The 24,193-nt window shown below is 41.5% G+C and overlaps 1 protein-coding gene across 3 annotated transcripts in view; it reads left to right on the plus strand.

Annotated features, from left to right (window-relative positions):
* The window catches only part of LOC115223667 (atherin-like), a 27,028-nt gene continuing 2,835 nt past the window's right edge, over positions 1-24,193 (plus strand). The window contains exons 1-5 of one of the 3 annotated variants that reach the window (XM_036512392.1): positions 1-150; positions 4,524-4,636; positions 15,271-15,352; positions 19,723-19,821; positions 21,884-21,941. In XM_036512392.1, the coding sequence (XP_036368285.1) occupies positions 36-150; positions 4,524-4,636; positions 15,271-15,352; positions 19,723-19,821; positions 21,884-21,941 (467 nt within the window). In that variant the 5' untranslated portion in view covers positions 1-35. Of the gene's footprint in view, positions 151-4,523; positions 4,637-15,270; positions 15,353-19,704; positions 19,822-21,883; positions 21,942-24,193 lie in introns of all 3 variants that reach the window. The other 2 variants (XM_029794340.2, XM_036512391.1) reach the window with 2 other exon arrangements.

The following is a 24,193-nucleotide window of genomic DNA, read 5'->3' on the forward strand; positions in this document are numbered from 1 at the left end:
TCCTCAAGACCCATGGCCCTGACTTTCAAGCTGAGATGCCGGTTGCAATACATGGCATCACCAAATGTGATTTTTGCCAACGTCCCCCCGATATGAACTGTGGTAACCAAGAAGAGGAACTGCTTTGCTGTAAAGACTGCAACACCAAAGGTCAGACTTTAAAAAAATTTTTTACTGTTGAGACACAGTCACGGAGCCTGTCATCTGGCTCTGTGTGTTCCTGTTGATGTCTCACTCCGCATCTAACTTTCTAGATAACTAACGAGATAGAGAGGTAGATTAAAAAGGGTAAAGATCCCCTTTGGTCTTAAATGACCATGGGATTGCACCGAGAAAGTTACCCTCTGAGGCATAAGTCCCGACAAGGAAGTTTATGGAAGACCAGCTGTCGCCCATGCATACCTATTTCTTTATTACCCACAAGGGGCTAAACATAGAGGGGACAAACATGGACAGACATAGGTATTAAGTCGATTATATCGACCCCAGTGCGTAACCGGTACTTAATTTATCGACCCCGAAAGGATGAAAGGCAAAGTCGACCTCGGCGGAATTTGAACTCACAACGTAATGGCAGCCGAAATACGGCTACGCATTTCGCCTGACGTGCTAACGATTCTGCCAGCTCGCCGCCCATGCATACCAGCTTCCCCTCTCCACATCACCAACGTTACCCAAGGGGAAAAAGCAAAGGGCAATTCAGCTAGGCACCTGTGAGGCTGTAACTCATTTCTACAGCTGAGTGAACTGGAGCAACGTGAAATAAAGTGTCTTGCTCAAGCACACAGCTCAGTCTGGGAATTGAACTCAGCACCTCATGGTTGTGAGCCCAACACTGTAACCACTGAGCCATTTATCAAGATCCATAAGTTCTGAACCATTTTTTGCCTGTGGAACCCTTTGATTACAATTTCATTCTGGTGGGCCCCCTTAGCCATTCTCTGCCAGGTGTCATAGGGACCCCATTGAGAATCACTGTGGTCCCCCAAAAACCTTATGTGGACTGCCAGGTATCATAGGGACCCCATTGAGAATCACTGTGGTCCCCCAAAAACCTTATGTGGACTGCCAGGTGTCATAGGGACCCAATTGAGAATCACTGTGGTCCCCCAAAAACCTTATGTGGACTGCCAGGTGTCATAGGAACCCCATTGAGAATCACTGTGGTCCCCCAAAAACCTTATGTGGACTGCCAGGTGTCATAGGGACCCCATTGAGAATCACTGTGGTCCCCCAAAAACCTTATGTGGACTGCCAGGAATCATAGGCACCCCATTGAGAATCACTGTGGTCCCCCAAAAACCTTATGTGGACTGCCAGGTGTCATAGGGACCCCATTGAGTATCACTGTGGTTCCTCAAAAACCTTATGTGGACTGCCAGGTGTCATAGAGACCCCATTGAGAATCACTGTGGTCTCCCAAAAACCTTATGTGGACTGCTAGGTGTCATAGAGACCCCATTGAGAATCACTGTGGTCCCCCAAAAAGCTGGTTTTATAAATACTTCTTTCAAAGTTTCTGCCTCTCACACGTTCATTTATGTAGCTTTGCAATAGCCACTGTCTGGGAGAACATGTTTCAATGACCAGACACACGTTCATCATCATCATCATCGTTTAACGTCCGCTTTCCATGCTAGCATGGGTTGGACGATTCGACCGGGGATCTGGGAAGCCAGGAGGCTGCACCAGGCTCCAGTCTGATCCGGCAGTGTTTCTACAGCTGGATGCCCTTCCTAACGCCAACCACTCCGTGAGTGTAGTGGGTGTCTTTTACGTGCCACCGGCACAGGTGCCAGAGGAGCCTGGCAACGGCCACGATTGATTGGTGCTTTTCATGTGCCACAGGCACAGAAGCCAGTCGAGGTAGTGCTAGCATCAACCACGTACAGATGGTGCTTTTTACGTGCCACCGGCACAGGTGCCATGAGAGGCTGGCAATGGCCACGATCAGTTGGTGCCTTTTACGTGCCACCTACACGGAAGCCAGTCAAGGTGGCGCTGGCATCGGCCACATACGGATGGTGCTTTTTAGATGCCTCCGGCACAGGTGGCACATGTTGAATTATGTAAAACATTCAGAACATTAGAGAAAGAAATTTAACTGTTCTTGCAATACTTAAATATGTTGAGTATAAAATCTTTCCATGGATGCTTCAAATATTACTGTGGATCCTCAATTTACTATTTTGCTAGTATAGACACCTAAAAACCGTTTGTGGACCATCAGGTGTAATATGGACCCCTATCGAGAATCTCTGCAGTCCCTCAAAAACCTTATGTGGACCACCAGCTGTCATATGGAGCCCCATTGAGAATTACTGTGGATTGCCAGGTGTCATAGGGATCCCACTGAGAATCACTGTGGTCCCCCAAAAACCTTATGTGGACTGCCAGGTGTCATAGGGACCCCGCTGAGAATCACTGTGGTCTCCACCAAAACCTTATATGGACCGCCAGGTGTCATGGACCCCCACTAAGAATCACTGTTGTCCCCCCCAAAATCTTATGTGGACCGCCAGGTGTCATAGGAACCCCGCTGAGAATCACTGTGGTCTCCACCTAAACCTTATGTGGACTGCCAGGTGTCATATGGACTTCCATTGAGAATTACTATGGTCCCCCCAAAACCCTATGTGGACCACCAGGTATCATAGGGACCCCGCTGAGAATCACAGTGGTCTCCACCAAAACCTTATGTGGACTGCCAGGTGTCATAGGGACCCCATTGAGAATCACTGTAGTTCCCCAAAAAACCTTATGTGGATCGCCAGGTGTCATATGGACCCCCATTAAGAACCTCTGTGGTCCTCACCAAAACCTTATGTGGACTGCCAGGTGTCATATAGACCCCTATTGAGAATCACTGTTCTAGAGCCACCTAGCTTGTTAGTTATTGGTTCTGTGTCTACCTATCCATATATATGTTACCAGGTAGCCCATTTGTTTGTTTATTATGATTTTAAGCTATGCTTAAGGTTCTTCCAATCAGTGTCATATACTATTAGGGTTGTGGGTTGCCTACCAACTGTGATGAACTTCCCTTCATCCATCAATGCATTCTGTGCTCTGATATTGGATTACTTAACTGTCTGGCCAATAATGGTGGTGTGCCTCGTTTCGACGTAGCTTTTATGGATCTCTTGTAGTCAAGTCTGTGTGTGTGTGTATGCATGCGTGTGTGTATGTATGTATGTATGTATGTATGTCTGCACGAATGTCAGGTCACTTTTGAGTGCTACTGGTAACATGTAACCCAGTACAACCTGTTGCATGGTCGGGTCGTCGGTGACTTAACCGGCAACCCCACCAAGCTTGCTTGGTGAGTAGGGTGTTTATTGGACACCCTGCGGAATGAAAAACAAAACCCGTCAAAGGACGGAGGAACTCTTGAGAGTCAACGGCCATCCAATAAATGCCTTAAGGCTGTATCATGCGCGGGGACATAGAAATAATCGGACTGAATACCTGATCGCGCGGTTAAACCATTGGGAGTGAAGGGCTCCCAGCCTTTATTAGGGCATCCTTCTAGGAGAAGGTAACTCAGGTAACTGGGATAACTCCGACATAAAACCTGCGGCTCAGTGGTTACCGATGATGTTGACGTGTTCTTCTTTTCGGATTATGGCTGCTGTTGCTTAGTGAGTGGGATTGACTCAGTGCACAGCCTTTCCTCACTTTAAAAAAAATCTTCTTGCATAGGCATTGCATGAGAACAACATTGTTCATGATTGTTGATGGTGCTGTGAGTCTCAACTGAATGGCTGGCTGTAGCCTTAAAAAGCAAATAAAAGTCACATTTGATCACAGCACCAATAACAGTTAAGCTTCGTGCAGTGGCCATACTCGATAACGAGGGGGCAGCCATCATTTCTAGCTAGGGACCTAGAGAGATAGATAGTAAGGCAGTGATACTGTAAGACAGGGTATGGGTGGAACACGCAGGTCAGAAGCTAACGGGATTAGGGTTAGTGGGAGGTAAGCTTAGCGCACGAAGTCGAAATGTGAGAAAAAGAAGTACACCATACTGTTAGTTAGTTTGTTAGTTTGTTAGTTAATTTTTTGGCTCAAAAAGCAAAAAGCAAGGCCATGTAGGGGGACATGGAGTTATGTACAGGGTGGTGTTCATGTAAAGAGTTCAGGCCACTTGTGGTCAAGGGAGACTTTGAACCGAGCGGTCGTCGGCATCTTCACCATCTCGTCTGGCAGCTTATTCCACGGATCCGCAACCCGGACGGAGAAAGCCCCTCTCCTTCGATTGAGATGAAATCGTCGCAGATAGAGCTTTTCGGAGTGACCCCGCAGCCGACGTTCTGGAGCAGGAGTGAAGAACAGCTCTTTCGAGAGGTTACACTTTGCGCTTATGATGTTGAGAGCAAGAATGAGATCTCCACGGCGTCGTCGTTTTTCTAGAGAATAAAGGTCGAGCGTCTTCAGCCTTTCTTCATAATATACCACACTGTGCCATACTTATACACCATATATACTGCAATGTACTGTAATACTGTACTTATCTTTTACAGCACACCCTTCCTGTATGAACTACACTCCAGAACTTGCTCTTCGTGCTCATCAATCACCATGGCAATGTCCCACCTGTAAGGTGTGCAGCATATGTAAAGACTCAGGAAATGTTGTGAGTTTCAAATTTTTCGTTTTTTTTTCCCCGTTTCTCTTATTTTTACGTTTTTTTTATTCGCTCACCCCCCCCATCCCACCCCCACCCCCCTCAACCGTTACGAAACTTACCCACTCTGCTCCTCCCTCCTTCTCAAAGCCCTTACCGTTCCTCTCCTTCCTCTTTCCCCTCGTTCCTTCTCAAAGCCCTTACAGGCCCTTCTCTTATTCCACCCCTTCCTTTTCCTCCCACCACTCCTCTTCCCCCCACCCTTCCTGTTTCCCAAAGCCTTTACAGTACCTCCTCTTCTCCCTCCTCCCCTTCCTACTTCACAAAGCCCTTACAGTCCCTTCTCTTCCTCCCACCCTTCCTATTTCTCTTCCCCTTCCTATTTCTCAAAGCCTTTACAGTTCCTCCCTTTCTCCCTCCTCCCCTTCTCAAAGCCCTTACTGTTCCACTTCCACTTCTTTCTCTTTCCCTCATTCCTTCTCAAAATCCTTACAAGCCCTTCTCTTCTTCCACCCCTCCTTTTCCTCCTACCCTTCCTCCTCCTCCCACCCTTCCTATTTCTCAAAGCCTTTACAGTACCTCCTCTTCTCCCTCCTCCCCTTCCTACTTCACAAAGCCCTCACAGTCCCTTTTTTTCCTCCCACCCTTCCTCGTTCTCAAAACCTTTACAGTCCCTCCTCTTCTCCCTCCTCCCCTTCTCAAAGCCCTTACAGTCCATCCTCTTCCTCCTCCTCCTCCTCCTTCTCCTTATTCACCTCTCCCTGTACTCCATACTATTCAAGTTTTAAATCTCCCTCACAACCGTAAGAGCCAGAAAGAAATCTCACCCTAATCCCAGAATTAGGGTACATGTGGGATCCAAAGACCCAATCTTTCGCAAGACATCAATTGTAATCAGATTCTTATTGATAGGGGACAGGGTAGAACTAATGGGAATTAGGTTTCAAATCTGAGACTGCCACCCATGAAAGAGCAGAAATATGACTCCAGTGCTATTCTCATTTTACCATATTGTTGTATCTGCTGTTAGGAATGTGGTCGTTAAAAATTAATTAGAGTGAACTGCTGGAAGCAAAATTGATTAGCAATAGCAGAACAAGCTGGCCTCCGTGCCAATGGCACATAAAAAAATACAAATTTGAGCGTGATCGTTACCTGCGTCGCCTTACTGGCACTTGTGCTGGTGGCACGTGAAAAACATTTGAGCGAGGTCATTGCCAGTGCCGCTGGACTTGCTCCTGTGCAGGTGGCACATAAAAAAACACCATTTGAGCATGGCCGTTGCTAGTACAGCCTGACTGGCCCTCGTGCCAGTGGCACTTAAAAAGCACCCACTACACTCACGGAGTGGTTGGCGTTAGGAAGGGCATCTAGCTGTAGAAACACTGCCAGATCAGACTGGAGCTTGGTGCAGTCTCCTGGCTTCCCAGACCCCGGTCGAACCATCCAACCCATGCTAGCATGGAAAGCGGACGTTAAAGAAAGAAGTCCTTGGCACCTTCTGCAGCATAGTCCATCAATGATTTCCCTTTACTTATCTCCCTGTCCTGGACTTTCCCCTCTACTTGTCACCAGCTCTGTCTAGATTTTCTCATATCATTCTCCAGCCTACATTGGTAGAAGTTCCTATGTCTTCCACTCTTTTCTTTGTCATGGGAGTTCTCCAACTAGAGGACTGACTGGACATGGATGTGGTGTTCTGTAGACCAAATGGTTTTGCTCCTAAGGTGGCGAGCTGGCAGAAACGTTAGCACGCTGGGTGAAATGCGTAGCCGTATTTCGTCTGCCGTTACATTCTGAGTTCAAATTCCGCCGAGGTCGACTTTGCCTTTCATCCTTTCGGGGTCGATAAAGTGAGTACCAGTTACGCACTGGGGTCGATGTATTCGACTTAATCCGTTCGACTGTCCTTGTTTGTCCCCTCTGTGTTTAGCCCCTTGTGGGTAGTAAAAAAAAAATGGTTTTGCTCCTCGGAGTCTAGAAAGTTTTGGCAACAATTCTTCACTTTTTCTTTGCAAGTTCTTCTCATCTTCACAGCTTTGAAATTTACTTCTGTTTTTTTTTTTTCTCAATCTTTCTGTTGTGGATGTTGGTTTTTACAAGGTAAGGCTGAACATCACAACATTCAAACACAATTCCTCTTCATCACGGAATATTACATCCACACACTAACACAATTTCTCCGAAATATGGACTATACCATTTTACCCAACCATGGATTATTACAGCATTGTACCTCTTACACATGGAATATTCTGACCACATACTAACAGTTCCAACCAGCTGTTGTTTATTATGGCCACATTCTAAAACAATTCTTCCCAAATATGGAAATTTACAACCATATTCTAATGCAGTTCTTCCCAAATATGGAATATTACCTTCTTTTGCATTTCATTACATACTTGGAATTATGATCATATTCAAACACAATTCCTCTCAGGTTTTGCATGTTACAGGCTCATTCTAACATAATTCCTCCAAAAAATGAAATATTACAACAATTTAAGAAAAAAAAAATATTTTCAAACACAGAATTTTACATCCTCATTTTTAGACAATTCTTCGCAAATGTTGAATAATAAAGATTCTAAAGAACTTCCTCTCAAACATTTAACATTATGTCCACATGTTAACACAGTTCTCCTTAAACATGGAATATTACACAATTCTACTACAGTTTCTTTCAAACATGGAATAATTCAACTACATTCTAACATGGATCTTGTCCGACATGGAATAATACATCTTCTTTCTGAAACAATTCCCCCAAACAAAAAAAATTATCTTTCTGTTGTGGATGTTGGTTTTTACAAGGTAAGGCTGAACATCACAACATTCAAACACAATTCCTCTTCATCACGGAATATTACATCCACACACTAACACAATTTCTCCGAAATATGGACTATACCATTTTACCCAACCATGGATTATTACAGCATTGTACCTCTTACACATGGAATATTCTGACCACATACTAACAGTTCCAACCAGCTGTTGTTTATTATGGCCACATTCTAAAACAATTCTTCCCAAATATGGAAATTTACAACCATATTCTAATGCAGTTCTTCCCAAATATGGAATATTACCTTCTTTTGCATTTCATTACATACTTGGAATTATGATCATATTCAAACACAATTCCTCTCAGGTTTTGCATGTTACAGGCTCATTCTAACATAATTCCTCCAAAAAATGAAATATTACAACAATTTAAGAAAAAAAAAATATTTTCAAACACAGAATTTTACATCCTCATTTTTAGACAATTCTTCGCAAATGTTGAATAATAAAGATTCTAAAGAACTTCCTCTCAAACATTTAACATTATGTCCACATGTTAACACAGTTCTCCTTAAACATGGAATATTACACAATTCTACTACAGTTTCTTTCAAACATGGAATAATTCAACTACATTCTAACATGGATCTTGTCCGACATGGAATAATACATCTTCTTTCTGAAACAATTCCCCCAAACAAAAAAAATTATTGTAATACAGTTTCTCCCAAACGTGGAAGGTTACATACGTATTCTGATTTCTCTTAAAACAAGGAAGTTTTCAGCCCTTTTCTAAATCCGTTCCTCTCAAACATGGATTATTGCAACGTTCTCACACAATTCTACTCAAGATTGGAATATTATGACCACATTTTAACATAGTTCCTCCCAGAACTATAATAACCAAGCTCATTCTCATACTGTTCTTCCCGATTATGGAATATTACAACCATTTTCTTTCCAAATTCCTCTCAAACAAGGAGTACTATACTGACATTTGGATACAGTTCTTCTTAAACTTGGAATATTATGACCACATTTTAACATAGTTCCTCCCAGAACTATAATAACCAAGCTCATTCTCATACCATTCTTCCCGATTATGGAATATTACAACCATTTTCTTACCAAATTCCTCTCAAACAAGGAGTACTACACTGACATTTGGATACAGTTCTTAAACTTGGAATATTATGATCAAATTCTTGCATGGTTCCTCCAAACATGGAATATACAACCGATTTCTAACACAGTTGTTCTGAATTATGGAATATTACATTCTGACACATTTTCTTGCATACATGGAATATTATCACCACATTCAAACATTGCACCTATTTGGCAATGTGTATTACAGGTTTAGTTCATTCCAACATAATTCCTCCCAAACATGGAATTTATTTCCACATCCTAGCACCATTCCTCTCAAACCTGGATTATTACAGCCACTTTCTTTCAGAATTTCTCTCAAACCTGGAATATCACCATTACATTGTAAGACATTTCCTTCAACATTGGAAAAATAATGGACTTATTGTATACTGTGCCCAGGTAAACTTAGCATGAAACCAATGGTAGCCTTAATTCACAAATATAGAAATTATACATCTACCAATGCGGTGTTGAGCACTCATTTCAACATTTGACATTTACATGAATATATATAAATATATATAATAAATTTCTGAACGAGGTATAAACAGTAACTGCACGACAATGTAAGGTATATTTGCCATCTCAATATAGCTAACCACTAAGCGTGGGTGTTACTGTAGCTTGTAGCCCCAGGAGAACATCTCCAGCTGGCTATAGGCATACTTTCTGTGCCCTATCGGTATTTGCAAAGGGAGGTCATCCTTCCCTCGTCAACCTAAGTGATACGCACGGACTGCAGTTTCTGGGTAATGACCCATCATCAGCGCACGGCAATCACCGGTTTTCGATGGAAGGGTCCCAATGCAAATATTTATATCCTTTTTCCAGTGATTTTTCGTGACTGATCTTGAAAAAGTGTATACAAGCAATAATAAATCTCTGAACAAGGTATAGACATTAACTGCACGACAATGTGAAGTATATTTGCAATCTAAATATGGCTAACCACTAAGGGTGGGTGTTAATGTAGCTTGTAGACCCAGGAGAACATCTCCTCCAGCTGTTCGAGATCAGTGACGAAAAGTTACTGGAAAAATGATATAAGTATTTGCATTGGGACTCCTTTCATCGAAAACAGGTGATTGACGTACGCTGATGACAGGTCAATACCTAGAAACTGCAGTCCGTGCGTATGACTTAGGTTGACGAGGGAAGGATGACCTCCCTTTGCAAATACCTTAAGAGCACAGAAAGTGTGCCTAAAGCCAGCTGGAAGAGATGTTCTCCTGGGGCTACAAGCTACAGTAACACCCACCCTTAGTGGTTAGCCATATTGAGATGGCAAATATACCTCACACACACACACACATATATATATATATATATCAAAATAAGCAACAAGGATATCCAGAGGTAATGCAGTATGATCATTTCATGCGACTCCATTTAATTGAACAGTGCAATCGTTTCATTACATCAATTTAAAATGTAGAGCAATTTTCAGCTGCACAAAGACATAGAACTTAATTAAATTAGACACATTAGTATAATTTTACCCAAAATCTTCATGAGGATAAGGAGATAGACAAAGAACATGTTTTACCAACAACATCATAGTTGTAATCACCTTATTTTGAAATTGTATGGATAATACCATACTAAATTCTGGTGCCTCAACTTAAGTACCATATTCATCAGAATCTAAATTTTTTACTGTATACTCTTTACTCTTTTACTTGTTTCAGTCATTTGACTGCGGCCATGCTGGAGCACCACCTTTAGTCGAGCAAACCGACCCCGGGACTTATTCTTTGTAAGCCCAGTACGTATTCTATCGGTCTCTTTTGCCGAACCGCTAAGAGACGGGGACGTAAACACACCAGCATCGGTTGTCAAGCAATGCTAGGGGGACAAACAATGACACACAAATACACACACACACATACATATATACATATATATATATATACATATATACGACAGGCTTTTTTCAGCTTCCGTCTACCAAATCCACCCACAAGGCATTGGTCGGCCCGGGGCTATAGCAGAAGACACTTGCCCAAGATGCCACGCAGTGGGACTGAACCCGGAACCATGTGGTTGGTTAGCAAGCTACTTACCACACAGCCACTCCTGCGTATATATATATATATATATATATAATAATAATTATTTGAGGGAATATTAATCCTAACTTACAGGGAAAAATTCATTTTAGAAATGCTAAATCAAATTTCACACAATATAATCATCATCATCATCATCGTTTAGCGTCCGCTTTTCATGCTAGCATGGGTTGGACGGTTCAACTGGGGTATGGGAAGCCAGAAGGCTGCACCAGGCCCAGTCTGATCTGGCAGTGTTTCTACGGCTGGATGCCTTTCCTAACGCCAACCACTCTGTGAGTGTAGTGGGTGCTCAGAAAAAAAACACCTTTTCTCAATACAAAATGAACAATTAAATTACACCATCTAGAAAATTAAATATAGAAATATTAAAATTAAAATAACAATAACATACTGATGATTAAGTAAATTGCAAAAAAATAATAAAAACGTATATAATTGGTATATTTTTGTTATTTTAATTTTAATATTTCTATTATATGTAATTTTCTAGATGATGTAATTTAATTGTTCATTTTGAAGTGATAAAAGGTGTTTTTTTCCTAATTTATATATATATATATACTCTTTACTCTTTTACTCTTTTACTTGTTTCAGTCATTTGACTGCGGCCATGCTGGAGCACCGCCTTTAATCGAGCAACTCGACCCCGGGACTTATTCTTTTGTAAGCCCAGTACTTATTCTATCGGTCTATTTTGCCGAACCGCTAAGTAACGGGGACATAAACACACCAGCATCAGTTGTCAAGCAATGCTAGGGGGACAAACACACACACGCATATATATACATATATACGACGGGCTTCTTTCAGTTTCCGTCTAACAAATCCACTCACAAGGCTTTGGTCGGCCCGAGGCTATAGCAGAAGACACTTGCCCAAGGTGCCACGCAGTGGGACTGAACCCGGAACCATGTGGTTGGTAAACAAGCTACTTACCACACAACCACTCCTGCGCCTATAAAAATTTAAAGTGAGGGTGAGAAATTCGATATTAATTAAATTAACATCGATTTCACACCAGTGGTCTAGCATATAAAAAAACTGAAGGTTCAGTAAAATTGTATTATATACATATGAGAGGGAAACCACTATGTGGATGCGGACATCTTACGTAAGTTGAATTACATAACATGGTGATAGTGAAACATGTATGTGAATAATCCATATTTTTATAGCTTTTCTTTTGTCTTGCTTGATTACGTTTTGGTTATTTGCTGAATTTATTTCTTGAGAACATTTCTTAGTGGTAAGACCATAGCGGATCTACTCCCAGCATAAGGGCATCCACATAGTGGTTTCCTTCTCATATGTATATATATATATATATAAATTAAATTAGAGATAAAACCACTATTAGGCAACTCAAACAGTGATAGACATAAACCAAAACATTAAAAAAAAATAAATATAATTAATCTATATATATAAAACTGTAGTTGTGTGAGTGTCTGTCCCCTTCGATTTAGATTCCTAACTACTCCCACATTTTGCGGTGCAGTTTAACTAAATTCGGGTATCTTATAGTCGTGATTCATATCGAGCCCGTCTGAGTATTAGCGCGCGTCAACGATGAGTCTACGATTTTAAAAATAATTTAACATAATTTTTTATTCCATTTTAATGCATAATTTTTCGTCCACGCTCAAACACCTGCACCTGTGTTTGCTTCTCCCCCTTCTTCCATCCCTCGTGAAGCTGTGGGGAAGGGAGTGTAAGGAAATCAACGTCGTAAAGCGTTGTCAAGGAGACCAGCGTTCTTTTAGAACAACGACTTCATGGCTTGAAGACACCAAAACAGAAATGGCTAAGAAAGCCCAAATTGGCATCTATAACGGAAGTAACTCTCTAAAAATGCTTATATAGTTATTTCCCTTACAAACCCGAGCAACGCCGGGCGATACTGCTAGTATAATATATATATGAAATATAAAATTTAAAATTTAAATTAATAAAATTTAAAATTTATATTTATAAATTTTTATATTTTTAAATTTTTAAACTTTCAATTTTTTTTATTTATAACTAAGCAAAAAGTATTAAAAAATTAAATATAATCTAATAAGTATATGTAATATAAACAATATAATTGTTTTTACTTATTATATTATATTTAATATTTTATACTTTTTTGTTAGTTATAAAAAAATTTTTTTTAATTAAAAGTTTAAAAATATAAAAATTTATAAATATAAATTTTAAAATTTCAAATTTTAATGATTTAAACTTTAAATTTTATATTTTATATATATTTATTGTATATTATATTAATTATATTTATTTTTTGTTTTTTATGTATTGGTTTATGTCTATCACTGTTTGATTTGCCTAATAGTGGTTTTATCTCTAATTTAATTTATATTTATACTGTGAAATTTGATTTAATCCTAAATCTAATTTTTCCCTGTAAGTTTGGATATACTCCCTAATATTATTATTATTATTATATATATATATATAGTAATAATAGCAATAATCGTTGGATGGAATTTAAAAATATTTAATGCATTGCTACACACGTTTCCACAAATGACATGTCTCTTAAGATCACAGTTCGTATTTCTGGGATGATTACAGTGTAGTCCGTAGTATCTGTGGACATCAGGTTGATCATCTTCATGGATTCATTTCTTCAGGCGATATAACATAAATGGATGTACAACAGCTACTACCCTAAAAACCTGGTTTATAGGGTGGTGAGCTGGCAGAAACTTTAGCACACTAGGCAAAATGCGTGGCCGTATTTCATCTGCCGTTACGTTCTGAGTTCAAATTCCGCCGAGGTCGACTTTGCCTTTCATCCTTTTGAGGTCGATAAATTAAGTACCAGTTACGCACTGGGGTCAATGTAATTGACTTAATCCCTTTGTCTGTCCTTGTTTGTCCCCTCTGTGTTTAGCCGCTTGTGGCTAATAAAGAAACAGAAACCCTAAAAACCTGGTTCACTGGTCAGCATTATTAGACGATGGTCAGCATAATAGAATAGGAGCTTTATTTGCATATTCAAAACGTTTCCCCATAAACAAATTTAAAAGATAGACATGGCTGTTATGCGTGTCTTATTCCGTCTGTGGTTGAATAATAGCTAAAAACTGGAAACCTTTGGTACTGCTTTAACACCAATCGCTCTGTTTAATAGGCAATGTGTGAGTGTATATATGTACGTATATGTCCATATATGTGGAGGCGCAATGGCCCGGTGGTTAGGGCAGCAGACTCACTGTCGTAGGATCGCAGTTTCGATTCCCAGACTGGGCGTTGTGAATGTTTATTGAGCGAAAACACCTAAAGCTCTATGAGGCTCTGGCAGGGGGTGGTGGTGAACCTTGCTGTACTCTTTCACCACAACTTTCTCTCACTCTTTCTTCCTATTTCTGTTGTACCTGTATTTCAAAGGGCCGGCCTTGTCACACTCTGTGTCACGCTGAATCTCTCGAAGATCTATGTTAAAGGTACATGTGTCTGTGGAGTGCTCAGCCACTTGCACGTTAATTTCATGAGCAGGCTGTTCCGTCGATTAGATCAACTGGAACCTCGTTGTCATAACCGACAAAGTACCAACAACAACTGAAATGGTATACTTGTATACCATTTTTGGATAATTAACAATTGAAAATGCTACCACTTATTCAATGGCTGTTAGTGTTAGCAATCTAAAACATTACCACTCATTCTTTTACTAGTGTCTTTTACTATCGACATTTTTAATTGCTGAGATACCAGCAAGCTTGTAATAACGAAGTTGGAAAGTTTGAAAACAAAATAAATTAAATCAAACTAGCACTATGACCTGGCAACGCTGGGTCATAGTGCATATACAGCTGCATGCGTGCACACATACATGCGAGTACTGTCCAAATCTCCAACCAATCACATACAGCTAGCTGGCATTCAATTGGCGTATCAAGTTTCGGGCATTTTGATTGGGTTTTGGATAGAAAATTCACAAAAAAGTCACTTCTATTGATTTTTTAAAAATGGCTTTGCGGAGTGACTGGGGAAATGTAAAGATGTGCACAACCACCCTTGGACTGTTTTCAATGACCATAGAAAGTGCGAGCCCTCTAACTGAAAAATTGTGGATTTGTATAAAGGACACACACACACAGACAGACATTTTGCCGTTTATATATATATAGAGAGATTTCACATACGCATAAACACAATGCACTGAATTGTCTTTGCACCAAATTGTCAGGTTGCCCACACACACACATGCATCATCATCATCGTTGTTCGACCGTGGTCGAGACAATGGAATTTACTATGTTACGCTAGACTTCACGGTCCATCATGGCATTACGGAGGTCCTGTTGCTGGATGCCTGTATCCCTGGAGATTACATCAGGGTAGGAGAGTGTGCGCCCTCTGGTATCACGAGCAGATGGCTTCCAGAGGAGAAGAGTAGAAATTACCTCGTTTTCAGCTCTACAGCAATGTCCAGCAAACTGGACTCTTCTACCTTTCACAAGAGATGACACAGGTGGTAGTTTACCATATATTTGTACTTTATTTGGATGATGCTTTCACGAGAGATTTTGAGCTCTCATAAGGAGGCGAGTGTAAGTTCCATCCGACCGCTTCTCATGCATAGAGTCTGTAATGATGTTGTATTGTTCAATTATGTTGCAGCCTGCAATGTTAATCTGTGATTCTTGTGACAAAGGCTTCCACGTTCAGTGTTTGTACTCACCCCTGGAGAAAAGTCCTTCAGGTAAGTAAGCTAACCTTCATTTAAAAAAAATTCCATTGCTTTTCAGATACATTTTCAATGTTTGCTTGTCAACATATTAGTTTTCTTGTTGCGGTGAGCTGGCAGAACCTTTAGCACGCCGGGCGAAATGCATAGCCGTATGTGATTGCAACTAGAAAGTTACTCTCCGAAGGCAGTGAGTTGGCAGAAATGTTAGCACACTGGGCAAAATGCTTAGCAGTATTTCGGAGTTCAAATTCCACCTAGGTCGACTTTGCCTTTCATCCTTTCAGGGTTGATTAAATAAGTACCAGTTATGCACTGGGGTCGATATAATCGACTTAATCCGTTTGTCTGTCCTTGTTTGTCCTCTCTGTGTTTAGCCCCCTGTGGGTAGTAAAGGAATATATTAGTTGCAGTACCATTCAGTGAAAGCACACGGCTCAATGGTTAGAGTGTCACAATCACAAGGTAGTGAGTTCAATTTGCAGACTGGACTGTGTTGTATTCTTGAGCAAGATACTTTATTTCACGTTGCTCCAGTTCACTCAGCTGTAGAAATGAGTTGCGATGTCACTGGCGCCAAGCTGTATCGGCCCCTTTGCCCTTCTCTTGGATAACAATGGTGGCGTGGAGAAGGGAGGCTGGTATGCATGGGCGACTGCTGGTCTTCCATAAACAACCTTGCTTGGAATTGTGCCTCCGAGGGTAACTTTCTTATTTGTTTACTGCCCACAAGGGGCTACACACAGAGGGGACAAACAAGGACAAACAAACAGATTAAGTCGATTGTATTGACCCCAGTGCGTAACTGGTACTTAATTTATCGGCCCCGAAAGGATGAAAGGCAAAGTCGACCTTGGCGGAATTTGAACTCAGAACGTAGCGGCAGACGAAATACCACTAAGCATTTCGCCCGGCATGCTAACATTTCTGCCAGTTCGCTGCCTTCGGAGGGTAACTTTCTTGTTGCAGTCACATGGCTTTACTAGTCTTTTGTGCTGAAAATGGGCTATCTATTATGAAAACCTTCTTCCAACACAGAGATATCCATAAGTAGGATCTTTTCGGTATGGACAGCTGTTTTTTAAAATAATTTCCACGTAACTAAACACTTTTAAACTTCGTATACTGGTAGAATGTGTTTATAAAACATCTTTTTCTCTTGTCTTTATTGAGAAAATTCTATAGTTTGTAAGATATTTGTTGTTTGTTTTCTTCAATTTCTGCAATTTCAATCAATCAATGACGTCTATTGAGGTAAAAAAAAACCATTCTGTGCCGTATGAATATGTCCCTCGTTTAAGAAACAGATTGGGTTTATTTACATTTGTGAAGAAAAAAGATACCCTTCCCCCCACCCCTAACCCTAACCCTAAAAGAGATTGAAATGCAATAGATCGATACTAGGGTCATAATTATGGGTGACAATTTCATATGACACCGCTAGAAAAAACTGCTGTTCAAACTGAAAAGATCCCATAAGTATTTGTGGTGTAGGGATATTTTGGGACACTGATAAATTTTGTTATCTACTTGGACTTCTTCGATTCTGTGCTGGATGCTCATGTAAAGAGATGGGCCAAGCTGTCAGCTTGTTTGCAATCTAAAACTATCTACAACAGGAGGGAACTCACAAAACTGGTGGATGGAAGCACTCTGTCAGTTCCGCCGACGAGGGTTCCGGTTGATCCAAATCAATGGAACAGCCTGCTCGTGAAATTAACGTGCAAGTGGCTGAGCACTCCACAGACATGTGTACCCTTAACGTAGTTCTCGGGGATATTCAGCGTGACACAGAGAGTGACAAGGCCGGCCCTTTGAAATACAGGTACAACAGAAACAGAAAGTAAGAGTGAGAGAAAGTTGTGGTGAAAGAGTACAGCAGGGATCACCACCATCCACTGCCGGAGCCTCGTGGAGCTTTTAGGTGTTTTCGCTCAATAAACACTCACAACGCCCGGTCTGGGAATCGAAACCGCGATCCTACGACCGCGAGTCCGCTGCCCTAACCACTGGGCCATTGCGCCTCCACTGGTAACAAAACTGGTAACTCCTGTGTGACATACAGGATAAAGTAAGGTGTGGTAAAGTTACCTTCTCAAGCCATACCCACTCATAAGGGCCAGTTTCCTGGTTTCGTAGCGTATATATTCCCCACCTGGATGGGACACCGGTCTGTCGCAGGATGACTCACTTTTTGTCAGCTGTGTGAACTGGAACAGCATGAAATGAAGTGTTTTGCTCAAGAACACGTGTGAGCCGGTCCAGGAATTGAAACCACAATCTTACAGTCATGAGTCCAACACCCTAAACACTAAGCCATGTGCCTCCACACAGGATAAAATGGCAATGATGGGATTTGAAACAAATGTTATTGCACTGAAATTCCGTGAACTTCCTGAATAAGCTGTAGTGGGTGCTTTTATGTGCCACCGGCATGAGGGCCAGTCAGGTGATACTGGCACCGGCCACGCTCAAATGGTGTTTTATTTACATGCCACCTGCACAGGAGTCAGTCCAGCGGCACTGGTAACGACCTCGCTCAAATGTTTTGTTCATGTGCCAGTAGGGTGAAGCTGGTAATGATCACACTCAAACGGTGCTTTTTACGTGCCACTGGCACAGAAGCCAGACAGCTGCTCTGGCAGTGATCTTACTCGGATGGAGCTGTTAGCTGTCATCGAATTTGGTTCAATTTCAATTTCAATTTCACTTGCCCCAACAGGTCTTCGCAAGCAAAGTCTTGTGTCCAAAGAAGGAAAGGTATGCATAAGTGGGCTGGCTACACCCCTGGCAAAAGGCCACGGGTTATGGTCTCACTTGTCTTGCCGAGTCTTCTCACACACAGCATATTTCCAAAAGTCTCGGTCACTAGTCATTGCCTCGGTGAGGCCTAATGTTCAAAGGTCGTTAGGCCTCAACGAGGCCTAAAAACCTTTTACTCTGTCAAATGTAATGTTTATTTATTCACATTGTTTTTGACTAATCATTTATTATCTTGTAGCATTGAAATTTCAAAGATGTGATGTCCTATTTTCAAAATGACACTGTAGGGTAGATGATGTGAGGGGCAGGACCTGGCCAGTTTAAATATAAAACGTGTAGTATATTTAGGTCAGATTTGGCCAAATTAAATGCTAAAGGGTTTATGTAGATATAGAAGTAGTTGATAAGGCGGCGAGCTGGCAGACACGTTAGCGTGCCGGGCGATGCTTAGCGGTATTTCGTCTGTCGTTACGTTCTGAGTTCAAATTCCACCGAGGTCGACTTTGCCTTTCATCCTTTCGGGGGTCAATAAATAAAGTACCAGTTTTGCACTGGGGTCGATGTAATCGACTTAATCCCTTTGTCTGTCCTTGTTTGCCCTCTCTGTGTTTAGCCCCTTGTGGGTAGTAAAGAAATAGGTATTTCATCTGTTGTTACTTTCTGAGTTCAAATTCCGCCGAGGTCGACTTTGCCTTTCATCCTTTCGGGGTTGATAAATAAAGTACCAGTTTCGCACTGGGGTCGATGTAATCGACTTAATCCCTTTGTCTGTCCTTGTTTGTCCCCTGTATGTTTAGCCTCTTGTGGGCAATAAAGAAATATATAGAAGTAGTTGATTAGCTAGGTGACATAATTAACAGTGACGGAGGGTGTTGTGTAAATGCAGTGGCTAGAATTAGGAAAGAATGAAAAAGGTTCTGGGAACTCTTACATCTGCTGACAAGAAGGAGAGTCTGTCTCCAAATTGTAACTAAATTACACGTGTAATCAGTTGCTCAACTAATTAAGCTAATAATCAGTGTTCTATCTAATTTTCATATTTATTACTTAATGTAAACAACTTACTCATTAATCATTTACTTGTTTCAGTCATTTGACTGTGGCCATGCTGGAGCACCGCCTTTAGTCGAGCAAATCGACCCCAGGACTTATTCTTTGTAAGCCAAGTACTTATTCTATCAGTGTCTTTTGCCGAACCGCTAAGTTACGGGGACGTAAACACACCAGCATCGGTTGTCAAGCAATGCTAGGGGGACAAACACAGACACAACACACAAAATACACACACACACACACACACACAATATATATATATATATATATATATACACATATATACGACGGGCTTCTTTCAGTTTCCGTCTCCCAAATCCACTCACAAGGCTTTGGTCAGCCTGAGGCTATAGTAGAAGACACTTACCCAAGGTGCCAGGCAGTGGGACTGAACCCGGAACCATGTGGTTGGTAAACAAGCTACTTACCACACAGCCACTCCTACGCCTATAATGTAAACAAAATCTGGTGTTTTTCTGATAAACATTTCCGCTTCTGCCACTGCTTGTTCCTAATTTCGTTTCCTTTTTCTGTTTTTCTGTTCTAACCAGGTGAGCTAGCTATTGCAGGTCATTGGGTTTGTAGTATGTGTAGCAAACAGGACATCAAGGAGAATGACAATTCCAAGCTTGTCTCCTCTTCAGAGGAATTGATGACAATAAAAAAAGGTAAGTTGTATGTATGTACTACAACAATATTACAGTTCTTAGTGTTTTTAACAAACTTACTAAAGTGTGAAATGTATAAAATTCATACTTATATAGCTAACAGGACAAATTATGTCAGAGTATAAGTATGTGTATATATGTATCTGCTCAGTGTGTGTGTGTATGTATGTATTGGGTTGTCCGGAAAGTTTGTGCCGATTTTTAAAGGAAAGAAAAAGTCAATAAATACTTGCCATTACATTTTTAATCAACCAAATATGAACCATTTTGTTGCGCAATGTGTCTCTATCTTTGCTTTAATTAGAAATTGCCCTCTTCCCAGAAATGAGGTGGTTTCATGGCAAAGAATTCATCAAGGTATCTTTTTAGGTCATCCAAGGAATTGAAATTTTTACCATTAAGGCTATTCTGCAGAGACCTGAATAAGTGGAAATCCGAAGGGGCAATATCTAGTGAATATGGAGGGTGGGGTAACACATACCAGCCGAGCTGCAGCAATTTTTGTCTGGTTTCCAAAGCATCAAATGCCGAAAATGAACTTTCTTATCTTCCATTTTAAAGGGTCACAGAATTAACACAGGTCATAGGAACATAAACCTTCTTCCACGAAAAGATAGCTTAAACTGTGCTCTAAATGGAGGTGTAGTCAAATCCTATTTTATGGACTCTACGATGTTCTAAAATAAGTCGAAATATAAGCTACTATAAATTGGCACAAACTTTCCGGACGACCCTATATATATGTGTATAAGACAGAGACAGACAGACTGATTGATAGATTTAAAGTTGTAATTAGCAGAATTGTTAGACTTTCTGGAAAAAGCCTAGCAGAATTTCATGTCTTCACATTTTGAGTTCAAATTCTGGGGAGGTCTATTTTGCTTTCATTCTTTCAGGGTCAATATGATAAGTACCAGTTGAACACTGGCATCAATGCAATCAACTTACACCTCCCTCAGAATTGCTGGCCTTGTGCCAAAATTTGAAAACAACGTGTGTGTGTGTACATATCGTATTTGCACATTTATAAGTTGTATCATGGCCATTTATGACCGAAAGGGGATGTATATATATATATATATACTCTTTTTTTTTTTTACTTGTTTCAGTCATTTGACTGTGGCCATGCTGGAGCACTGCGTTTAGTCGAGCAACTCGACTCCGGGACTTATTCTTTTGTAAGCCCAGTACTTATTCTATCAGTCTCTTTTGCCGAACCGCTAAGTAACGGGGACATAAAGCACACCAGCATCGGTTGTCAAGCAATGCTAGGGGGACAAACTCAGACACACAAACATATACACACACATACATATATATATATATATATATATATATACATATATACGAAATCCGTCTACCAAATCCACTCACAAGGCTTTGGTCGGCCCGAGGCTATAGTAGAAGACACTTGCGCAAGGTGTCACGCAGTGGGACTGAACCGGGAACCATGTGGTTGGTAAACAAGCTACTTACCACACAGCCACTCCTGCGCCTTGTGCCAAAATTTGAAAACAACATGTGTGTGTGTGTACGTATTGCACTTATAAGTTGCATCTCAGGTTTTTAAAGTTGAAACCAAGAATATGACGGCACAGCTTATGGACGAGGAAAATGTTATCTTACTGGATGTGGTGAATGTATGTATAATAATACCTATTTCTTTACTACCCACAAGGGGCTAAACACAGAGGAGACGAACAAGGACAAACAAAGGGATTAAGTCGATTATATCGACCCCAGTGCGTAACTGGTATTTAATTTATCGACCCCGAAAGGCTGAAAGGCTAAGTCGACCTCGGCGGAATTTGAACTCAGAACGTAGCGGCAGATGAAATACCTATTTCTTTACTACGCATAAGGGGCTTAAACACGACCCCGAAAGGATGAAGGGCAAAGTCTACCTTGGCGGAATTTGAACTCAGAACGTAAAGACAGACGAAATCTTGCTAAGCATTTCGCCCGGCGTGCTAACGGTTCTGCCAGCTCGCCGCCTTGCATGTATGTATAATAATTACCATAAACTGACTTGTTGTTTCTTTCCCCTTTTGTATTTCTACAGAAGCATGCACTTATGGACCACCGACCCCTTCCGAGTCACCAGAACCAAATCTTACAGAGTGCGTACCTTTGTGTTTGAATATCAATTTGTTGTTGTCGTTGTTGTCGTTGTTGTTGTTGGTGGTGCTGGCAGTGGCAGTGGTGGGGAGACGGTAGAATGTCGGATTAAAGACCGTTGTATTTTGAATGGCCCTTTTTTCCTGGTCTCAATAGAGCAAGTTGTGGTGGTGGTGGTGGTGGTGGCGGCGGAGACAGTGGCGGCGGTGGTGGCAGCTTTAAAGAAATCATTTAACTATTATTATTATTATTAATAGTTATTATTACGAAATGTTAAATGTAATAAACATTGGTTATAAAAAGCCGAAAATGTTAGTCGATGTGCAGTTATCTCCCTTCCTCTTCTCTGTTCAAATCGTTAACTCCAAACATGCTTTTTGATACAGCAGACCTGTCATCAAAGGCGTTCTAACCATGACCATCGTATCTTTTTTTTTTTTCAAACTTAATGTGTATTACCTAATTTAATCTTCTCTCTTTTTTTTTTAAGATGGCAGTGTTTTTGATTGGAAAGAGATTAGGTTGTAATATCCTGCATATTGGGTGTAGGGGTTCCTTTTTATAACCTCAGGGCTGGTGAAATAAGTACCAGTGACATACTGGGGTCTGTGAAATCAACTACATCTGAAATGTATAGCCCCATGTCATATCATCATCATCATCATCGTTTAACGTCCGCTTTCCATGCTAGCATGGGTTGGACGGTTTGACTGAGGGCTGGTGAACCAGATGGCTGCACCAGGCTCCAATCTTGATCTGGCAGAGTTTCTACAGCTGGATGCCCTTCCTAATGCCAACCACTCTGAGAGTGTAGTAGGTGCTTCTTACGTGCCACCGTCACGTGGTGGTGGTGGGGCAGTCAGGTGGTACTGGCAATGACTTCGCTCGAATCCTTTTACACATGCCACCAGCACTGGTGCCAATAAGGTGACGTTGGTAACGATCACGCTCGAATGGTGCACTTTTACGTGCCACCGGTACGGAGCCAGTTGGCTGCTCTGGCAACGATCACGCTCGGATGGTGCTCTTGGCACCCTTCTAGCATGGGCACAAGTACCAGTAAGGCAACACTGGTAATGATCACGCTCAAATGGTGCCCTTTAAGTGCCACTGGCATGGAAGCCGGTTAGCCGCTCCGTCAGTGATCACACTCATATGGTGCTCTTTGCAACCTGCTAGCACGGATGCCAGTCATCAAATTTGATTTTGATTTTGCTTTTGATTGATATAGATTATTGTTATGTAATACAGGAATGTTCATACTTCTTTCTCTGCCATGTGGAGGTGTGTGGTGAGGGTGTTGGACTCATATTAGTAAGATAATGGTTTCAATTCCTGGACTGAGTTTTGCATTGTGTTCTTGAGCAAAACACTTCATTGCTCCAGTTCACACTCACCTGAGAAAAATGCTTATTTCCTGTCACAAACTGACATCCTGTCCAGTGGGTGTAAGTAAAAGTGCCATAGAAACCAGGAAACCAGCCCCTTGAATCTACGTGAACTTGGAAAGATCTTTATCCTTATCCTCTCTGCCATGAGAAGATAGGATGTTTTGCTGAAATGGTCCATTGACATTGTTAATACAGACACCTCTCTAAACAGTATGCACTTTCTGCATAGTATTACATAATTTATTGTAATGCACTGGCATTAGGAAGGGCATCCTGACATAAAAACCACGTCAAAACAGACCTCACTGGGGCTGATGCCACATGAAAAGCACCCAGGCCAATCTGCTCCAGTTTTTTATCTACACTCTCAGTGGTTGGCGTTAGGAAGGGCATCCAGCTGTAGAAACACTGCCAGATCAGACTGGGCCTGGCGCAGCCTTCTGGCTTCCCAGACCCCAGTTGAACCGTCCAACCCATGCTAGCATGGAAAGCGGACACTAAACTGAGTGGTTGGCATTAGGAAGGGCATCCAGCTGTAGAAACACTGCCAGATCAGACTGGGCCTGGCGCAGCCTTCTGGCTTCCCAGACCCCAGTTGAAACGTCCAACCCATGCTAGCATGGAAAGCGGACGCTAAACAGAGTGGTTGGCATTAGGAAGGGCATCCAGCCGTAGAAACACTGCCAGATCAGACTGGGCCTGGCGCAGCCTTCTGGCTTCCCAGACCCCAGTTGAACCGTCCAACCCATGCTAGCATGGAAAGCGGACGCTAAACAGAGTGGTTGGTGCTAGGAAGGGCATCCAGCCGTAGAAACACTGCCAGATCAGACTGGGCCTGGTGCAGCCTTCTGGCTTCCCAGACC

The sequence above is a fragment of the Octopus sinensis genome, linkage group LG23, assembly GCF_006345805.1.
Source record: "Octopus sinensis linkage group LG23, ASM634580v1, whole genome shotgun sequence".
NCBI classification, from domain to species: Eukaryota; Metazoa; Mollusca; class Cephalopoda; order Octopoda; family Octopodidae; genus Octopus; species Octopus sinensis.